This window comes from Apodemus sylvaticus, chromosome 13, assembly GCF_947179515.1.
Source record: "Apodemus sylvaticus chromosome 13, mApoSyl1.1, whole genome shotgun sequence".
Lineage (NCBI taxonomy): Eukaryota > Metazoa > Chordata > Mammalia > Rodentia > Muridae > Apodemus > Apodemus sylvaticus.
In genome coordinates this window covers 83,315,262-83,336,700 of record NC_067484.1, presented here as the reverse complement: position 1 = coordinate 83,336,700, position 21,439 = coordinate 83,315,262, and the positions used below count along the sequence as shown (strand labels likewise).

At 39.1% G+C, this 21,439-nt stretch overlaps 1 protein-coding gene across 1 annotated transcript in view; it reads left to right on the top strand.

Moving 5' to 3' along the window:
• The window catches only part of Asxl3 (ASXL transcriptional regulator 3), a 107,091-nt gene that overhangs the window by 40,720 nt on the left and 44,932 nt on the right, over window positions 1-21,439 (top strand). The window contains exon 6 of the mRNA XM_052155944.1: window positions 7,352-7,515. Within this exon, the coding sequence (XP_052011904.1) occupies window positions 7,352-7,515 (164 nt within the window). The remainder of the gene's footprint in view (window positions 1-7,351; window positions 7,516-21,439) is intronic.

Genomic DNA, 21,439 nt, shown 5'->3' with positions numbered 1-21,439 from the left:
TGGAGGTCAGAGGGCAACTTCCGGTAGTTGGTTCTCTTCTGGTTCATGCTTCCTGGCACTTGAACTTAGGCCTTCAGGAGTGCTGGCAAGCATCCTGGCCTGCGGAGTCATTTTCCCAGATCAGATGCTGACTTTTAAAAATACTCCCTAAGAGTCAGGTCATTGGGTGCTCTCCTTGTAGTGGTGCTTTCGGGTGACTGAGGATAGAGAGTGCCCCACCCATCCTTGTCATCTCCCTGCACCTTTTTATATAACTTCTGTTTGTTGGCTGCTGAGAGAATGTTGGATAAAGGAGTGAGTGAATATGTCACTGTGTGTGCTAAGGCAGTCAGTTGAGATAAAGAAGAAGTAATCTCTCTATGACTTGTGTTTCCATGGGTGAATCTGTGTCTTTAAAGAAGAGCATTCTTTATGATCCCAAATGTAAGTGAATACAGTGATGAGATGACAGTATCCACTAGCCTTCTGATAGATGCCAACAGTAAAAATGAGAAATGGGAAGATGTGAAAGAAAGAACCGCAAGCAAGACTGATCCTCTTCAGATAAACCATCATCATTTAGATTTTAAGAATACGTTTCTTAATTTTTATTATATTTATTTATTTGTTGCATGGTGGTGAGGGGATGCGCACAATCTGTGGCATGCACATGGACGTCAGAGGGGAGGAATGATTCTCCCCACTTCCCAAAAGCCCTAGGCCAGCCATCTGGGAGCAAGACTTAATCATTTCTCTCACCAGACTCAGATGTACTTTAGTCTCAGAACCGGTTTGAACTTACTTCACCTTCTCTCAGTAGGGGTGGCATTATACAAGTCCTTATGTGCTGAAACCATTCTAAATTAGAACATATACCATAAGTTTCTTCTAATTTAAATTAGTAATGCTGAAACAAAATACAGTCAAAATTAGACTTCATAGCATAAGCCTAAATTTTCATTCCCATGATGAGATTTCCCTGGTGAGATAAAGAGTCACTTCTAATTATCCCCCATGTGCTTTCTCCGATTCTGTTGCAATTACTTATGTTTTTTTTTTTTTAGAATTAAATGATATTCACCCTGTTCAAGGTATGGATATACATTTTTCTTGGATTCTAATGAGTTAGCCAAATGCAGACTGCACCCATGTACATTTTTCTAAGAATTTTGTAGTAAAAGGCCTACTACAGATCTGTGTGTCATATCATATTTCCACCTACCCTAGGAGAGGGTTTGGAGTACACAATTAGATCACAGTGCCAGCCATAAACAATAGTTATGGGCTTTGACGGCCCTCTGTAGTCTTAGCACTTGAGAGAGTTGTGGCCCACTATGGATACCCACTAGTGTGGATGCAGCTCTCTGGTTGCATGACTCTGCTCTTGGCATTGCTTATATGTGGAGACTGTGAATACTTTGAAGCCTCTGCCTAAATCTCTCTGGGAAGATGGTGTAAATCAGTGCAGCTGAAAAAAGTAATGGTCAAACTCTTATTTCCCTAACGATGTTATAGTCAAGAAAAAGCAAAGCTGTGCTGATGCCTCTGCTATTTCTAAATCAAGCATGGTAGGGAACAGGCGCCTGATAGACTTTGAGCTAAGTGTTATCAGTATCTGCAAAAGCTGTTTCATTGTTGTTGGCCTTGATGCTGGGACAGTCCATGGTAGGCTAACAGATGTCTTTTCCCTGTCTCAGCAAAGGATAAACTCACGTCTAGCCTCTCCTGTGAGTCTTCGGAGACTCTTGTAGCAGCATGTCAGCTTACTGCCTTGGTACCCACTGAATCAAGCCACTGAATAGTACACTCTCCTGCCACTTCTTTTGTGTTTCTTTTAATTAATAAATAATTTCAGAAGAGTTTTGAGTTGACAGGTGAACCAACAGAAACAATCACTCCCTTTCACATACGAACAACCTTCAGCATATATCATAGTAGTCCATCTCAGCTGGAGTCAAAGAACCTGGATCTGTGGTTACTGTCACCCAATTCTCCCTGGGTGTCCCTAGATGAAATCATACTCATCTACCAATATCATATACTGTGGAAAATGTTTCCGCTGGCCTATCTTCCACATTTGTTTTTTAACCTTTCTTACCTTTGTGTTTAATTTCTGATGTCTTCCCCCCAGCTAAAACATCAGTGGCTAATGTTCAGGGTCAAGGTTTTTAACTGTTCCTTCCTCCCCAGTCACACAGTAGGAGTCTAAAACTGTTTGCTAAACATGCCCAAGCTTTTAATGGATGTCTCTGAGGGAGTTTTAATAATGTCCCTCATTGAGCCCAAAGTCTGGGATTCATTCCAACATTATGGTTTTTGTTTAATCATTTTGTAATAAAGAATTAAAACTGCTGATTTTAGAAAATGTTCCATCTTTTAAAAATTAAGTTCATGCAGAAAATAAAAGTGAAAATTGTATAATAATTCTATATTTCATTCAAAATATTATCAGTGTTTCCTGAAGATTATTTGGCATTGTTAATACTATCTACTTTTCCTGAGACTATATATACCAAGACCCTATTTTAATTAAAAGTACTAAGTATAATTAATTTTAAGATAAATAAGAAACAGAAGATTTTTCTCATTCTTTCATTAAAAATAGATTTTTTTTTCAGACAGTTTATCTTGATTATGGTTTTCCCTCCTCCAACTCCTCCAAGATTTCTCTGCTCCCCTCCCATAAGAATCCATACCCTTTCTGTTACCAAACAGGTATTTACAGAATAACAATAAAATAAAACAAAACAAAACCAATTGGATTTAGGACAAAAAAATACAAATGAACAGAAAAAAAAGTGCCAAAGAAAAAGTACAAGACATACTTGTTCTTACACACAGTAACCCCCTAAAAACACAAAATCAGAAGCTATAATATATAAATGAAAGAGATCCGAAGATTTAAAGATTATTTTTTCCTTTTTGCTCTGTCAAAACCTTATGAGACAAAGAAACTGCCAGTGAGTTTGCTTTGTCTTGGTCATCTACTGCTGCGTGGGCATGGAGTCTGGTCTCCAATGGTTTGTATCTCCAGTTAATCTCTGTTGGAGAGAACTGACTGAGTTTTCCTTTTGGAATAATTATCAATTAGGCATAGCTTGGAAGGAAGGAAGGAGGAAGGAAGGAAAGAAGGAAGGAATGAAGGAGGGAAGGAAGGAAAGGAAGGAAAGGAAGGAGGGAAGGAAGGAAAGGAAAAGGAAGGAAGAGGAAGGAAAGAAGGAAGGGAGGAAGGAAGGAAAGAAAGAAGGAAGGAGGGAAGGAAGGAGAAGGAAGGAAGGAAGAGGAAGGAAAGAAGGAAGGAAGGAAAATGAAGGAAGAAAGGGAGGGAGGGAGGGAGAAAAGGAAGGAAGGAAGGAAGGAAGGAAGGAAGGAAGGAAGGAAGGAAGGAAGGAAGGAAGGAAGGAAGGAAGGAAGGAAGGAAGGAAGGGTTAAACACTGCCTTAAGATCTATCTGTTGCTCTCCAAAGTCATTAGAACTGTGAGAAGCTGGTCCATCAAGATGGCTGAGCAAATCAAAATGCCTGTTGCCAAGGATGGTGGCCTGAGTTCAGCCCTGGGAGCCCACATACTGAGGGAAGAACTGACCACTAACGGTGTGGTTACAAGGCCTGTACTTCTCAAGGCTTGGCTCCTCTGCTACTGGATTCACAGATCCCTGTTAGATTATTCATACAGTTCATTTATATAGGCTTTGTTGGTTGGGGATTTTATTACTCTATTTTTATCCCCTATTATAGTGTTTTTTCTAAAACTATACTCTTTGAAAAATTACCTTTGTCCTCAGAAGTCTGTTTTGAGGTTTACTTAGACACAGAGTACACTAGAATTGATTTGGGGAGAGTGTGTGTGTTTCTTCCCTGTGGCTTTTGCTTCCTTGTGATATCTGACACCTACTTATTGTGCATGTTCCTACCAGGAAATATGAGTCTTAAAGCCAGAACACTCCTCCTGATACACAAATACATGTGTCCAGGTGTGATGTGACTGTAGAACTCTCTGAATACATTGCAACAGAGGGTTAATTACAAGGACTTGGGCTGGACACATGCCCGGGATTTTTATCATGGAATGGGCCATCTAGTGCAGTCTTACTATGGCTTTGCATGTCTTCTCTGCCTGCCGCTGCTGCCACAACTCTTTAGGCTAAGTGTCTGGGAATTAGACATAAAGGGACTTCATACTTTTCCTTCTGTGGGCACTGTAGGGAGATGTTCAGCACCAGCTTTAATGAGATAAGACAATCATATATAATTGGATTGTTCTTAAGCCAATTAAGAGTACATGTGTAAGGATAATTAAAATGGAATTAAGCATTCTCTGTATGAGGAAATTTAGTTAATGTGTTCAGTCTTTTCTTCAGAATTATAAAACATAGCTTTGTCTTACATGGACATTTTGGACACACATCTTTATTTGGTTTAGTCATAAAGAGCTGTGTGCCACTGGGGGTGGGGGTGGCCCCTCCTCTTTTTCCTCCTCTTCCTCCTCTCCATTCATTAAGATAGTTCAGGAAAAAGGTAAAGTTATCTACAGCTACATTTAGTTAGTTACTATATACTAACAAAATATAACTTTATATTTCGTTAATTGTATGTATGTGAGAGAAAGCCTACTGATAACATTTTTATATTTAACTTCATTTTCTCTCTTAGAGTTAACCTAGGAAATGTATAAACTTAAAATAGTTTAGGACTTGGGGATTTGGTTGAGTGGATATAGTACTTCTTGCACCAGTCTGAGGACCTGAGTTTGGTTTCCAACACTCATGTAAAAAGCTAGCCATGAAGGCAGACACATGTAATCCCAGTTCCCAGAAGGATCTGCGGGGCTCACTGTCATGTATGCTAGAAAAGTTCTGAGTCCCTTCCCACTGAAAGACTCTGTGCTGGAAGAGTTAGGTGGAGAGCAATTAAGAAGGACTCCCTGTGTCACCTCTAACTACCCACAGATGCACTTGCCCTGCATATATGCACCCGCATACATTCCTGTTCCCTCCTACACATAAATACGCACATACAATAAACCAAGTTATCCTTATTTAGTGAGTATCAAACACTCAAAATACTCTAATTTTCCTTTAAAAAAATGTGCTTTTAATTTTATCTGCCCATTAAATCAGATATGTATTAAGAACGATGTTCCTGTTTTTTCATTGCTATTCATGTTTAAGCAATTTCTTCTCAGGCATTTCTGATTTTATTAGCTTAATTAAAAAAGCAATCATTTTTTATATTGATAGATATCATTTTTTTCTACCACATTGACTTCTACTCTTATTTTTATACTTATATTTTTATAAATAAAAATATTTTATTTGTATATTTTATATTTCTACTCATATTTATTTATAGTTAACTCTTGTTGCATTTTTAGTCAATGACTTGAGCTTTTAACTCATGAGTTTTCAAACTTTTTTCTCCCCTACTCTAAAATAGGCAGCTTAGTTATTAAATCAGTTGAGAAGCATTTTTTATAAATACTAGCATTATTTTACTTTGAATTTTGAAGTACCATTGAGCCCTGGGAATGTTCAAATGTACATTACTTATAAGGATAGTTAAACTCTTTCCTTTGGAAAAGAAAGATAGTTTATGATAATAGATCAGTATTTATTGAGACTCACTACCCAGTTGTTGCTCTTGCTATTTCTTGAATAACAAATAGCACAATGCCTGCATTTAACAGTTTAGTGCAGTTCCCTGTGTTCAATTTATTGCATGAGTGTTGGTGTTGCTTTATGAAGGCTTTCTGTGTTTTTTAATTAAGTTTATAATTTAGTTTTTAGCTGCATCTCTTGAGATTTCTCTACCATTGTGAAGATGGTCTATTTTCTTATTTCTCTCAGTGTTATGCTTTGAGGCTGTCCTATGTATTCAGAAGCTCAGGTCATTATTTCTTACACATGGACTGGATGGTCAGTTTCATTCTTGATGATATTCTTTTTGTTGTTTAAAATCTGTTATTAGTATTTTTCAACTTATCTAGGTGAATTATTATCTCTTGAAAAGAGTAGATATCTGAACTTTTTCCATTTTAATGGTAATATAAAATTTTGGTTATATTGGAGGTGATTTTATTGGTCTTAATTTGAATTTTTCTTCCTTCTTCAATGCCTGCTCTTTGGCTGTTTCTCTTCTGTTCACTAGTTTGGAAATGTGTTTGCTTTGTGCTCTTCTGAGAGGCTACTTATAGAGTTTTTAAAATGTTATTCTCAGTGCACACATTTTGTTCATATTCTCATTTCCTGAGCACCTTCTGTGTTTCATACATGTAATTTTTTTCTATGTTGCTTTAACTTCTGTTAGTCTTGGGCATTTTTCTCTACAATTAGCACTTATATAGAAGTAGCCATGATTGTGTGACTTAAATTTCACCATTTCTGCTACAGTTGTTTATTCCCTTCTTGGGTAGAAATTCTTGGTCAATAACATTCTGCAGTAGTTTGATCAGCACGATTTTCTTAGGGATAGAATTTCTGTTTCGGATATTTAAATATTCTTAGATGTTGACATTTGAAAGTTATGATGAAAATCCAGGTTTGTCTTTGTTTTCTCTCGATCCTGTGAAGATACCACACTGTCTCTATTGTTAATTACAAAGTTTTTGTGCATTGCATTGCTGTTCCCGATGACTATTTCTTGGACAAAATGGCTGCAAAGGATTTTTATTTTTTGATGTTTGGAAAGATTTCTACTCAGATGGAAATTGGAATGAGTTCACATCTTTCATGAAATTTGATGTTCTGCTTTAGCCCAGAGTACTTATCTTAAAGCTATCACCCTCAATGGTTTTAGATATCATCTCTCTGCCATCCTCTGCCCTGTTCTTTCTTAAACCACTGTAGATAGGCATTCTGGCTGTGTATGAGTCTCTGTGTTTCTTTGTTTTAAATTTATTGCTTGAGAATTTCAATATATGTATCATTGTTTGATTAAATCCATTCAGATCCCTCCCAACACTTTCAATGGGCCCTATACACTACTGCCACCACCACTTTGCCTTCCCAATTCATAGGCTCTCTCTTAAGCCTGTTGAGTATACTTAGCGTTGCCTACATACATATGGTTCTAAGGCCATCGTTGAGACACACATTGCAGTGTGAGATTCTGTTTTGGAAAAGCAAAACCAATAAAAAAAATAAAACATCCTGGTACTGATTTAACTCCAATAAATATTGATTGAACTATAACTAAGGTAGACATAAGCCTTACTAATGAATATTTTTATCTGATTTCTTCTCCAGAAATAATTTTAGAAGTGATAGAAATAAGCACACAACTGGATACATATGTTCAGTGATCACGTGTTCACATGTACGTGTCTCTTCACTCTGTAGTAAACTCATAACTCTTGCTTTATTCATTCATCCCAGGACACTTGAAATGGACCAAAGCTGAGGACATTGACATAGAAACCCCCGGCTCTATCCTCGTCAACACTAACCTGAGGGCATTGATCAACAAGCACACCTTCGCCTCCTTCCCTCAGCACTTCCAGCAGTACCTCCTGCTTCTGCTCCCAGAGGTGGACAGGCAGGTGAGTCCTCACCGGGCGGACAGAGCAGTGGCGGGGCCGCTGGCAAGGCGACTGGTATCTGAGTGGACTGCTCAGCAGCGCACTGTAGTATATAATTTATTTAATCTGTTTAGTGACAGCTGCTGTTGGATAAGTTCTTTAGTCTGACAAAATAGAACTATTATTTTTTAAATTCTCAGTAATGAGCCTATTCAAAATTCAAATCACAGTACACTCTGGTAGAATAAAAACTCACATTGGGAACGAAAAGAAAGAGAAATCAAACATTTCACTATCAAATAAATCTTTGAAGTAGCTGCTCCTTTGCCTGGAGGGAATATTGAAATTTGGTAATAAAAAAAAAAGCCAGGGTTTCTGAGAAATTATGTTAATGTTTTTACTCTGATTCTTTCCAAAAGGCATTTAAAATTTATGTTTGCATTTTCTTTCTGCAAGCCTGTCATCAATAATATGATGTCTAAAAATAATCACCTTTTATCTTCCTGGTATAACTACAGATGTCCTAAATTTAATTTTAGAAAGCTTCTAAAGTAAAGAAACACAAATATAGATACGTAAAAGGAGGCATCAATCAACTTCCAAACTGTCCTGTCAGGGAAGAGAAAGGAAAAAAAAAACTCTTCATATAAATTTTTATTAAATGTCACAAAAATTATTATATGCTGTCTTTAAAACATTTCTCTGTGATTCTTTTTTATTGGCATAAAATATTCATTGTTCTGTAATTCATATCTCAGTAAACTCTGAGATGGTGCATTTTTCAGTTCATTTGTTTAACTAGCATATGTGTGCTTATGAATTCATATGTTATAGGTCCATCTGTGAACTGAATTAAGCAACATTGATTCCACACGTCTACACCACTCTGCATAATTTTGATAGCTTTCGGAATGGTTTAGCTTTCTACTAACTTGTCCATCTTTTTATATAAATTTCATTATGACAACTAATAGTTTGTTAAAATTCTTACATAGCTCTTTAATGTATTCATTCATCTTTCCAAAAAGATTAATTTGACTTCAGATACATTTCATTGGGGAGTTTGCCACTATTTAACCAAAAGTTCATAATCTTTTATGGTGAATCTGTTTTAGATGCTTTAGGACAGCAGACAGTAAGTTTTTAATCAATACCTATGTCATGAATGATTAAATACACTCCACTTGGATACATGTCCTTTTCTCAAATGTCCTAAGCAGGAAGAGAAATAGGCGAGCTGAGACTGATGAAAGCCCACAGTGCTTTTCTAAGCACAAATGCAAATGGAAATGTCAGAGGCAAACTTAAAATTCTTCCTTTAACCTGCAGATGCAGACAGAATTGGAATCAAATGGGTAGAAAACTACCAGGAGAAGGGAGATGCAGAATTACAAAAATTGAGAGACTGGAAGGACTCTATTACAGGAAGAACAGTAGAAATGATTATGTAAAGACACCTGGAATGCATTCTAGAAGATTTCTAAGTATCAAATCAGGGTCTGAACTTTTTTCTGGGCTCTCTGCTGTGAAAATGAGGTCTTTTGAGTAGAGTATACTCTAATAATACCATTGCTTTTCAAGACTTTTCCATGTAATTGGCTTTGTTAGGTAACGCCCCCTCCCCCTCATTCCTAGTGTATACTGATTTAGGGTACGATGAGTTAGTTTCCTTACAAAATTTCCATACACATGTATTCCATACACGTGATATTGCCTATCATATTCATGCCCTTGCCTCTCCCAGATTCTTACCCCCACCTCATGCTGGTGGGCTTCGTCTTCCCAAAGAGTGTCCCTTCACACTCATGTCATATGAAGAACACTGTTTTTAAAGACAGTTATTTCCCAGTACTGAGAAGGAATGCCAACCACGGGGAACATGAAAGCGGGGATAATCAATATATGATGGTCAGGAAGAGTCACTTCCCAAAGTGTAAGAATGGAGGGTTTGAGTGGGATTGGCTTAGAAATTGAAAATGAAAATATAGTCATCCTCATCCTTCACTCCTCCTTCTCCTCGTCCCCTTCTTCCTGCCCTTTTCCTCCTCTTCTTCCTCATGTGTGTGTGTGTGTGTGTGTGTGTGTGTGTGTGTGTGTGTGTAATTTCAGATTTGCTTCAGAACCTTTGAAGGAAGGGATGGGGACTAGCTACAGATAGTCTTTTTTGTTAAACTGGGAATTCGATAGTCAAGAAAACCTTTGCAGATTCATTTGGTGGCATGTATAGTTGTTTTCTTTACTTTGACGTGCACGTGATTTATCTTGTTGACATTAAGATGTAGCCCACACTACATACTCAGTAAGTACTAGTGGAATGAAGAAATAACAAATTGTCCTAGATTTACCCAAGGATGCAGTGACCCAAGAGACCATGGTATGTATGAGCCTGATATTTTATTCAAACTGCAACATTTTCTATTACTCCATTTTTTTTAGCTATTGTAAGAAAGAAATATAAATAAATTTGGCACAATACCCATTCTTGAATAACATTCAGCCCTTTGGGAGATTATTTATTCAAGAATTACTTACAGAGCATGCATTGAGTTTTGTTTACTTGAAAAATGCATAAACTGTGAAAGAGTCAGCTGTGTGGCTTTCTTTATAATTAGGGAATAAGATTAATGCCTGCATAGGTGTACACTAAATTTAGTAAGATGACTGGGGTGCATACATGTCAAAACAGAAGCGCCAAGTCCCTTGAAATCATCACAAATGAAAACAGTTCATTCATATGCAGTATTAGTGATAACTCTGTAGTGAGGAAGTATTATGGAGCTAAGCCTTAAAGCACTGGGCCATGCTTTTAAAGTAAAGAGCATCTTCCAGGAGGAACATATGACATTATAAACTGCACACAGGCAGGTCCAGTAGACTCTGTCCTTCTGTGTGATTAAGATCATCCCCAGAGGAAGTCTAAGACACGCTGAAGCAGAGCACCTTGCCCAGCAAACTTCAAGACTTGGTTACAGGCTACAAAGACTCTTGGAACTTTGTAGGAAACCAGTGGGAACCATAAAAGATGTTTCAAATGAGAAGGGACACACGTACAATTAATTATTTGGATATTTTAGTGTCTAGACCTAGAGGAGGACAAGAGGGTTAATAAACTAATTGAAACGCTTGTTTTTCCTAAAGAGCTAGTAGCTCTATGAGTGACTGACAGGAGAGGCAGAACAGCGAGGCAGGAGACAGGAGTACAAAGAGTGCAGGTGTGGGGAGAGGAGATAGTGGCCTGGCCGTGGACATTAAACGTGGAAACACAGAGGACAGAATCCTATCCATATTTCCACCCCAGGATGAGTAGGTTCAAATGGCAGATTGCCTGTGATGTGGGGTTATTGAAAGCACTTAAAACAACTGAGATTTCATCTTCAGGAATTTGGAAGGATATCACCTGCTACTGGTTTTGTCAGCATTTGGAAGAGAGAAATTTGGACTCTATTTTCTCTCCATCTGCCGTCTCCCCTTCCTTTCTTTCTTCTTTCTTACAGTCTCTCTCTCTCTCTCTCTCTCTCTCTCTCTCTCTCTCTCTCTCTCTCTCTCTCTCTCTCCCCTTTCTCCCTCTTTCTTTTCTCTTCTAAACCAAGTGGGCTTTACGCTGTCACCTGGGAGGCCAGTGTACAGGGGACTTGATATGAGCTGTGAAGGACACTGCTGTCTGGGTTTAGCTAAAAACTTCCCAGATTGCTGCAACCACCAGTTTCCTGGCCTCCCGTTAAGGAGTGGGGAAGGCACAGGAATATGATCTGATTGCATCAATTTGTTTGAGCCTGTGGAAGGCTCTATAATTATATGAAACCCCTGGGAGTTTTACTGGGTTAAAAACCTTCCACCCAAAGCTTGAAATTCCTAACTTTCATGTTTTTCTTCCCTGAATATTCCATGTTACTTCTTTCTTACTAGGCTAAAACAACCTTGTAGGATTCCTAACTTCAGACATCTGCAAAGTGGAGTGCATTGTATGATTGTATCCTTAAATGCAAAGCGCAACATCTCTCCATTTGTCTTGCCACTGCCAGCTGCTAGGAAGACAAGCTCTCCACCCAGCGCTGCCTTTATTCCACTCTGTTCAGAAGCCTGTTTGCCTCCAATCATGAATTATTTACTGCTAATTGTTTTATTACAGTGTTACATCTGTTTTGACATTTGAAGTGACTCTTCATATATTACACAACAACTAACAGGAAATCCATCTTAAATTGACTAAAGCCTGAAAGTGATTTATTGGTTCAGGTACATAAGGTAACTGGGGTCAGTTTATTAGCGTATATTTTTGGCTGTTAATCTGGGGATCCGGTTATTGTGAAGGGGCCGTTGCATTATTTGGCTAAGTGAATTTTGTGAGTTGATGTTTTAGGTATGAATCCCTTTGTGATAGGTTCACTATAATAAAGACTTTACCTCTTGCTTCACGTTCATGATGAAAATGAATCTATCCCAGTATTTAAAGCAAAAGCCCCAGTGATTCACACCCATGGTTCCTGTTGAGGTCACCTGCTCTCCTATCAAGCTATGATGCTAGGCCAGAGAGTGGAGAGCACAGGCAGGCCTGAGACAATGAGGCCCTGCTTGGAGCAGTGTTTCCAGTTCTCCCGCTGTGAAGGTGTATGCTTATATTAGGGTCAGAGTCGCTTTGAATTTTTTTTTTCTAAGAAGCTTTGTTTGAGAGTGCACAGCAGAGATGAACGGATGGTTCCTAGGTAACTATCCCTTCAGAAGAGGGGTAATTTGAGCTTCACAGCTCCCCACTGCTCCCCACAGCAGCCCAAGGGGTTCCCTTAGAGTTGTAAGGGCCTTTACTCTGGACGAACTGGGTTTTGTGGTGTGGACTGTAAAAAGACTTCAGAACTGACTGGTTTATGAGGAAGAGTTGGAGCTTATATTAAAGATACCTAATATACCTTAAAGTGGACATAACTGATAAAAGGGCTCCTGAGAGGTCATTTACCTTTACACTAAACAAAATCAAGTTTGAGATTCGTAGGCCACCTCTATGAGCACCGAGGCCACACCCAAATCATGTACCTTCAAGCCTCAAGCCTGAGTCACCGCCACTTCAACATAAGTATATAAGAAAGGAATCTTAGCTTTGTGTGGGAAGCCTTTGTGGCAGATTTTAATCGTGCTAGAGTTGTTCTTGTTTAAGCTGGTGAGAGATCTCCGTTGGACTCTGGGTTAAGGGACTTCCTCTCCCTTCTCACACGTGTTTTCAGTGATACACCCTGTACTGGCTAGTTTTGTGTGTCAACTTGACACAGGCTGGAGTTATCACAGAGAAAGGAGCTTCAGTTGGGGAAGTGCCTCCATGAGATCCAACTGTGGGACATTTTCTCAATTAGTGATCAAGTGGAGAGGGCCCCTTGTGGGTGGTACCACCTTTGGGCTGGTGCTTTTGGGTTCTATAAGAGAGCAGGCTGAGAAAGCCAGGCGAAGCAAGTCAGTAAGAAACATCCCTCCATGGCCTCTGCATCAGCTGCTGCTTCCTTACCTGCTTGAGTTCCAGTCCTGACTTCCTTTAGTGATGAACTGCAATGTGGAAGTGTAAGCTGAATAAACCCTTTCCTCCCCAACTTGCTTCTTGGTCATGATGTTTGTGCAGGAATAGAAACCCTGACTAAGACACACCCCAAATGAGCTCAATCCTAGCCTTTTTCATATCCCTGTCCTTTCAATGGCTTTCTATTGGACACCAGGACCAAGTAGTGAATCTTTGGCTTCTCCTTCAGGTCCGCACCTCGACCTCCTCTACTGGAATTTGTTTCATAAGTAAATGATAGCAGAGACACTGCAGTCCTCAGGGGTTGTCACTCCCCCCCCTCCTCCTCCTCCTCTCCCTCCTTCTCCTCCTTCTCCTCTTTCTCTCCCTCCTCCTTCTCCTCTTTGTCCTCTCCTCTGTCTCCCCCTTGCACCCATCTACCTGACCTCTTGTTTTTTTCTCTTCCTCCCTTTCTTTCTTCTTCTTATTCTCCCTCTCCTCTTCGTCCTGTTTTCTAAAATAGCCATAAACTTCTAAAGTCTATAAAATTCTGCATTTCAGAGTGTTTCTGGCCTAGCGATTTAGTCTTCTTCCCACCTAATTGATTAGGATATTAGAGGTAGTGGAATAGGTGTCACAGAAAAACAGAAAGGGGACTATTTAGCTGAAGGAAGAGGGGTAGTGAGAGATGAGGAGGAGGAGTATAGAGGCCAGTGGAGGCTTGATCAAAATACCGTGACATATCTGTGTGATAAAACACAGAAGTTATGGCCTTACTTTCCATAAGCCTAGTGCAAGCAGTGGATACCAGTGATTAGAAGTAATGGTTTCTTTGTGATCAGAGCTCCAGCGAAATTTAGCAAGGAGTCCCAGCGAGATCCCTTTGATCAACAAGGTAGTATACAATCTGTGACTCTATTCAATATTGTTGCTGCTGCTGTCTGCTCTCTGGAATAGACATTAGTCTTACCATGGCACCTTTGAAGACTGTAAGCCAATCTGGGTTGGTGTAGTGCTTTATCCTGATCAGAATCAAATTATGGTCCTTGAGAAGAGGATGGTGAATGAATCTGTGTTCTTGCATGTTGCTGCTCTATTTCACTAATGAAATCTTACTCCTTACCTCTTTGAAATTAAGGAAGTTAATTTTAGCCATGTAAATCTCTCATTGCTCTTCAAATATCCCACTTACTAATTTATATTTGTTTTTAATAGGTTATTATGCTTAAATTGTACCACATTCAGGCATCAGGAGGCCATTAAAGGTGGTTCCTGTACTCAGAGACATGTTCTGAGCTCTTTCTTCTTTACCTGGAGGCACACCAAGGTCAAGGTGTTCTTATCTTGATTTTTCAAGATAAGAACCACTCCAGGACGAGCCCTTTCACCTGGAAACCAGGATTTTCTTTAGTGTAGTTTAGAATCTAGAAATCCACACTTCATGAAACATAAAGTCTTCTCTTGGGATATTGCTCCTCCCAGGTCTATGACAGATTTGGGAATTACATGTTGGCACAAAATAAATATGTCCCTACACATGTGTGTGGACAGTTCTTTAAGTCTGTTTGGCTTCAATAAGCATCGTGTAGAGAACAGTGAATCTGGTTTGTAACCAGTACACAGCACACAATCAACATCTATCTCTAGATATTTTCTACCTTATAAACCACGAATTCAAACCTGATCTAATACTTTGTGGGTCATTTCTTATTCTTTCAACCCCACCTAGTCCCCCACCTCTCCGAGGCACCTTCCCTCTCCTAACCAACTGCACATCTGAACATAGCCCGTGCAGGTGCTTCCTCACCAGTCCCAGACTTGACATTTCTGTCCAGGTGCTTCTGTTGACTGCTGCCATACTGTGCACACATGCCTGCAATTCTGTGCTGTGCCACACAGACCCCTCACCTCACTAAACACACACACACACACACACACACACACACACACGGGGTAAGGGTAGGGAGCTTATATCAATCTAAACTTCAGATCTGAATTATTCAGAAGGCAAAAGAGGAGGCCCCCTGCTTTCTGATTGTTTGGGATCCATAGCTATGGCAGAGAGAGACAGAGAGAGAGAGAGAGACAGAGACAGAGAGAGAGACAGAGAGAGACAGAGACAGAGAGACAGAGACAGAGAGACAGAGACAGAGAGAGACAGAGAAAGACAGAAAGACAGAGACAGACAGAGAGACAGACAGACAGAGAGAGAGAGAAGTGAATCTAATCCCCACACATCTCCGTGGCCAGGGCCAGTGCAGACTGGATCCTTTGAACACTACTGCAGGAAAGCCATCCCCACAGAGTTTTTTCTTTGCAGAGTTCTGGAAGCATTCTTCTTACCACATCAAGTCATATACCACTTTGTACTATTAGTCCTGGCTTATTGTACCTTCTTTTTTCAGTTTTCCCCCTCTCGGCTGCAGTTTTTATAAACCTTAGCTTCAGTTTCCTCTCCTCTAATGGTCCAACCTTGAATGAGCTGTGTGTGCTTGTTGGCACTCTTGACTGACCAAACTCTTAAGTGTATGGGTTGCTGGCTATTGAGCCCAGGGCCTCACACATGCTCGACAGATGTGCTACCACTGAGCTGTATTTTCAGGCTCTTGACAGGCTTTTTTGTGAAGTTGAATCCTTTGGCCACAAGCCAACCCTAGCTTTTGGTGTAGGAATAGGATATGTAATTCAAAGAATTATTCAGCCAGTTTTAATTTGATATTTATTTATGTAAAATGCTCTGCTAAGCACTGGTAATATAATGTTTAAAATTTACACTTCCTGTCATCCTGAACTCAAGCTGTAGTGGCGTTGTTTGTTCCCTGCTCTGGGGACCTAAAGGAACTAATTATAGTCTGACAGCAGAGAGTTCTAGAAAGAATCAGGATATGTACCAAAGAATCATGGAGGATGGCCTAAGTAGAGGCAGCAATGTAATTCAACAATAGTGGTAATCACTCACAATGTCCAGCTTTATAATAAAGTGTCTGTGTCATTTATCCCCAGTTCCTAAACATGAAACTCAAGATCAAGGGCAAGACCCATGTCAATTTAACGTCTTCCAAGTCCAATCAAGGAGTCAGAAATTGAACACCAGATAATGCACTTCAAGTTCATGCTGTATCCCCCCAGAATCTTTCTCACTCCAAGTACACAAAGGCAGAGAAGGCAGAGAGATCTAGTTGCACCCCGGAAGGTTGGGATATCAGGTAGGACACATAGGCTACAAAGGTGAATTGGAAAACTCTTAAGAAAGACCACAGGACCTCTAAACAGCTTAAATTAGATTAGGCTATTTTAGTGGAGGTATGGCATAGATAGACTTATAAAAAGCTTTGGTGGAAAAGTGAAGTAAGAGGACAGAGGATGGAGGTCCCCACCCTTGCTGTGGTCAGCCATGTTCTCTTCCTTCAGATTCTCAGGCAGTAAGCCTGTGTGCCATATCTTAGATGTTCTGCTGCGTTTGCTGTCGCATTTGGCAAGAGAACCCAAATTTCATGAGAACCCAAAGGTATTGTTTTACAAATGCCTTTCTTTTGTAATTATTTAAATTTGTTCTTTGACAATTTCTCTCACATACATTATGAATTTTGGTGATTCTTGCCACCTTACATTTTCTTATCTCTTTCATGTCTCTTATATGTCATGTTTCTTATCTGCCTTCCCTATGGGTCCCTTCCCCGTGATCGTGACTTTTTGCTTTGTTTTGTAACCCAATCCACTAAGGTTCTCTACGGTCTTCTTGAGTGGCCATAGGTGTGGATCTATCCTGAGTGGGTGCACATCTAAAGCCTCCCCTCCCCAGGGATCCATCAGTAGACAATAATTTAGCAGGTAGAAGTTTAACCTTATAAGCTCTTCCTTTATCCATGACTGGCTGTTAGGTATAACCTTGAGCAGACCCAGCATAGGCAATCACAGCTCCTGTGAGCTCATGGCTGTTATGCCTAGAAGATAACATTTTGCAACTACAATCCTTTCTTAATTCATCTGCCTTTTAAGATGCCCTCTTTAGTTATTCAGTCATATGTTTCTATTTATTTTTTGCACATATGCATCATTTGTCTTCATTTGCATACAGATCTCAGAGTATGACTTTATTTGTTCAATGTGTGTGGTAAATAGGAGAGGGTCAATAAATTAGGATGGAGGGATGAAGGAAGGATGAATGGATGGATGGAAGGATGAATGGATGAACAAATGGGCAGATGAGTGAATGAACTGGATAAATTGATGTAAAAAATAAGCAGATGTATAAATGAGTGGGTTAATGAATAAATAAATGAAGAGATTATATGAAGAACTTTAGCAGAGACATTGTGGAATTTAAAAACGGCCAGATTAATGAGGTTTTGAATGAAGCAGTAGTAGTTTTGCTCTACCACAAATCTACAGACCAAGAGTCTCAAGGAATGATAACAACTTATCCTTGGTTCAGGAGACTGGAGTTCACGGCCAAGGTACTTGTATAGATGATTCCCAAATGACTCTTACTCTCCTTGGTGCACACATAGACCTACATGGTTAGTGTGCACCCCAGCATTTCTCCTCCAGTGATCCTAGGCTAGAACATCTCTGCTGTGACCTCCCTGTTCCTTAAAGACATGTCTCTAAATAACAGCCACACTGCAGAGCTGGAGAGATGACTCAGTGGTTACTACTCCTCCAGGGCACTGGGGTTCAGATCCCAACACTCTTATTGGGTAGCAGTACCAGGGGATTCAGTGCCTTCTTCTCTACTCTGCAAGCACTGCACATATGACAGACACATATATACATATACACAAATAAAAATAAAAATCTTTAGTTATAAAATAGTCACATTGTGGTTACAACCTCATCATTTTCAGAAATAAAATTATGAATATTTGATAATCAGTTTAGAGAAGATGTATATCATTTGTGACCTTTTGTACAGTTGAGAAAGTAAGCTTCCACATGCTTTAGCCTAAAAAATTGAGGCTACTGGTAGGGGAAATTAAATGTGGAAGAGCTGCTTCTATTTATTGACTAAATTTTCTGAATTCCAAGAGGTTAGATTAGAATAGTAAGGAAAATTAATTTTATACTTTGTGTGTGTGTGTGTGTGTGTGTGTGTGTGTGCATATACTGAGTCCTGAGCTCAAGGGGGAGCAGCAAAAGAATGAGAACATAGTTAAGTGTAGAAGGGCAGGGCAAACTGAGTCTGTTCAGAGAATGAAGACAGTCTGGAAGGCAGCGTGATGGACCAGGGTAAGAATTCAGTATCCCTAAGGAAGTGGCAGCTGAGTCATGTTGATGATGAGGTTAAATGGTGGTTGACAAAGCTGTGCTCCTTACCTGTTTACACCCTAACAATGCTAATGAATTTTTGTGCAGTTACATTGTTAACAGATAAGCTGGAACTTAGTTTTTGAAAGAGTAAGATAATTTTTTGATTCTTAAACAATGGACGTGCAGAAGACTAGAGGAGGTTTGTGAGATGCTTATTGGCTGACTCTAGGACTCAGACTAGTAAGATTGAAAGGATGGAGCTGTACCAGATGGAGGTTTGGGAAGAAGTAGGAATAGGCCTCAAAAAAGAAAAGTATCTTACATGTTCACTGTTAAAGTCCAGCAGAGCACAGTTTAAATATGATCAGCTAGATAAACATGAAGCAAATTTTTCTTCAGTTACAGGACTTTAATTCTGATTCCAATGAGAAAACTCCAGAGGATCAGGTCACGGTAGTATTGACCAGGACAGGTGAGGAGGTAGAAATCCCCACCCTTTTTCAAGTCTCCACATAAAAAACAATGCCTCCAAAATCTCAGTGCTTGGCTCTTTGGCCAGCTGTGCATTTGTGCCTTTCTCTGCAGATGTGCTGGGAGAATTTTTAGAAGCTCCCTGATAATGCACGGCAAATCTTCCTTTAAGAATTTGCACTTTATCAACGTGTCTACATAGAACAATTTTGTGACCTTTTAAAAATATATGGCAGCTGATGGAATAAATGTCACCTAAAGTAGAGTCATATTTAGGCTTTTATTACACTTTCAAATTGAACCTCGCTGATGAATATGTTGTTGCCATGCCTGTCACCTGAATCATTTTTAAGTGATGATCTTCACCACCTCCGTTTGGTGGCATCCTTGCAAACAGAGCTGTCTGTAAACCTATATCAGACCATCCCCCAACAGAGTCTCAATAAATGATACCTTTTATTTTTGACCAAATGGTAACTGCAGCATTTCAGACCATTCTGTCTCCTTGGAGGCTTTTTTTCTGGGTCTGTATTCAGTGTCTATGGTCTGCAGAATGGCTAGCTGCTGAAGGGTATGCACAGTGTAGGCACTTTAAAATCCTATCTGCACTCACTGGCAGTAATGCACATAATTTTAACTGTGGAGAATGTCATTAAACTAAAATGGAACATTTACACAGTCCTTTTACAGCAAATTTTGGACCAGGAAAATGAATGTGTGTGTCAGGCATTTACTGCAGCCGAGAATGTGATTTATTGATTTCTGATGGCTATGTTGGCATCAGTGTATATATATTTAAAGAAGCCTTTATAAATGCAAATGGCAAAGGGCTTTTGGTTCTTTTTCCTCCGTGGAAATAGCTCATACATTTTCAATAAGCCAGACTCCTCTTAGAGATCATTCCATGTACTGTATATATTGATTTAAAAATTATACTGTTATTTTATTCTACAAATAGCATATATAATGAAATATCAATTTACCTAAAAGATTATAAAATTCAAATTTATAAAAGATATGAAAAGTACTAGTATCTTAAGCCTTTAGGTAAAAGTAAGTGTATACTTGAAATGTAATTATTTTAATGGAATGGACATGTTGGCTTTTCCCCTGCTTCTGACAGCATTTCTTAAAGGACTTAGGAAATCCATTATTCCTTCTTGCCTAAGTCACTTACTGGTGATACTAAATCACATATACCCAATGATATCCTTGCAATCCAAGGCTTGTCATTTCCATGCTTGCAATTCAGACTGTAGGGGAAACATGGAAGTATACATAGCTTATTTAATAATATGGAAATGACTTATGGAAACAACTGATTTTATCTACATTATTTCTCTCTTAGCTCACTCATGGTTAACATCAAATTGTATTAATCGGTATCTAGTTTCAACTTATGTCAGATAATGTATAGATTAGACTGAGTTACAAATAATGGGCCATTCAACAAATCGAGCTTCTTTTATTCCTATGCACAGCATGGTTAAGTGGAACAAAAACTCATTCAGCCTGGAAAACATGGTTCATACACCATGTTCTGCTTCTTACATATAAATGCTATTTGGTAACTGCATAGCCTGCAAGGGCATCCTGGACCATGTATAGTTCATTACCACTACCATATTTTATTACTGATACTTTATGTTGTCATGTGAGATTTACATAGTTGCCTTTGCTTTCTAATTCATCTAATAAAATTTTCATGGAAACATGCTCAACTTTTATCTTTTGCAGGAAGGGAGAATGAGAGGTTTTTATGAAGAATAGACTTCCCCTAGCTTTTTTACAGGTGTGGAAAGGAACAGCATTATGGTGTGATGGTGAGAGTTAATTCAGATGGCAGGTTACCCATTGTTTTAATGGGTGGGAACATTGTCTAAGAGCAATAGTTTTCTCAAACATAAAGCATAGCAAATATACTCCAGGAGGGGAGCACTTCTAGCGCTTAGCCGAGGAACTCATGAATTTCACACCTAGTGCTGTCTTGTCCCTATGAATTCTGGTTACCTGACACTCACCTTCACATTTCGTTTGTCCCAGTGAATAAGTGAATGATGCAGCTTTCTATGATAGGCAAACCTGGGAGAGGAGCGTGTGCTGTGTTTGGAGGATATGTGTCCATCCAAATCCACACATGTAAACCTACACCCCATGATGACGATGGTATTAAGAGCAAAAGGTTTTGAGGCAGTGATTAAATTCTCAGGTTGTTACCCTTGACAGTGGCAATAGTGTCCTTGTAAAAGAAGTTTCACAGGGCTTTCCACCCTTGCATCTATTCTACCAAGTAACCACAGAGCAACAAAGTACCGTCTTGGAGGCAGCACTGTCTTTGCTGATACCTGGTGGTGCAATTCTAGATTACATAACTATAGAATGCAATTCTATTCTTTATAGATTACTTAGTCTCCTGTAGTTTGTTCCAAAAAACACTAATGGATGAAGGCAGAAGGTTTTCAAGTTTTCAAATTTGAACATAGGTCTGAGTTGCTTTAGATACATCTATGTAGAGTTTGGGAATAACAAATTGGCTATAGACATTTAGATGCTGAACTATAGTTACAAGGTAGAATTTAAAATAATTGGTAGCGGTGATATACATTCATTAATTAAAACCATAAATCAATTCTGGGGTTATAATTCAGTCACAGACTATTTGCTTTGCTTGTGTTAGGATTTGAGTTCAGTCCCTAGAACTAACAGATACATTGTATATAAATAATACAGGTTATAATGTAAGAA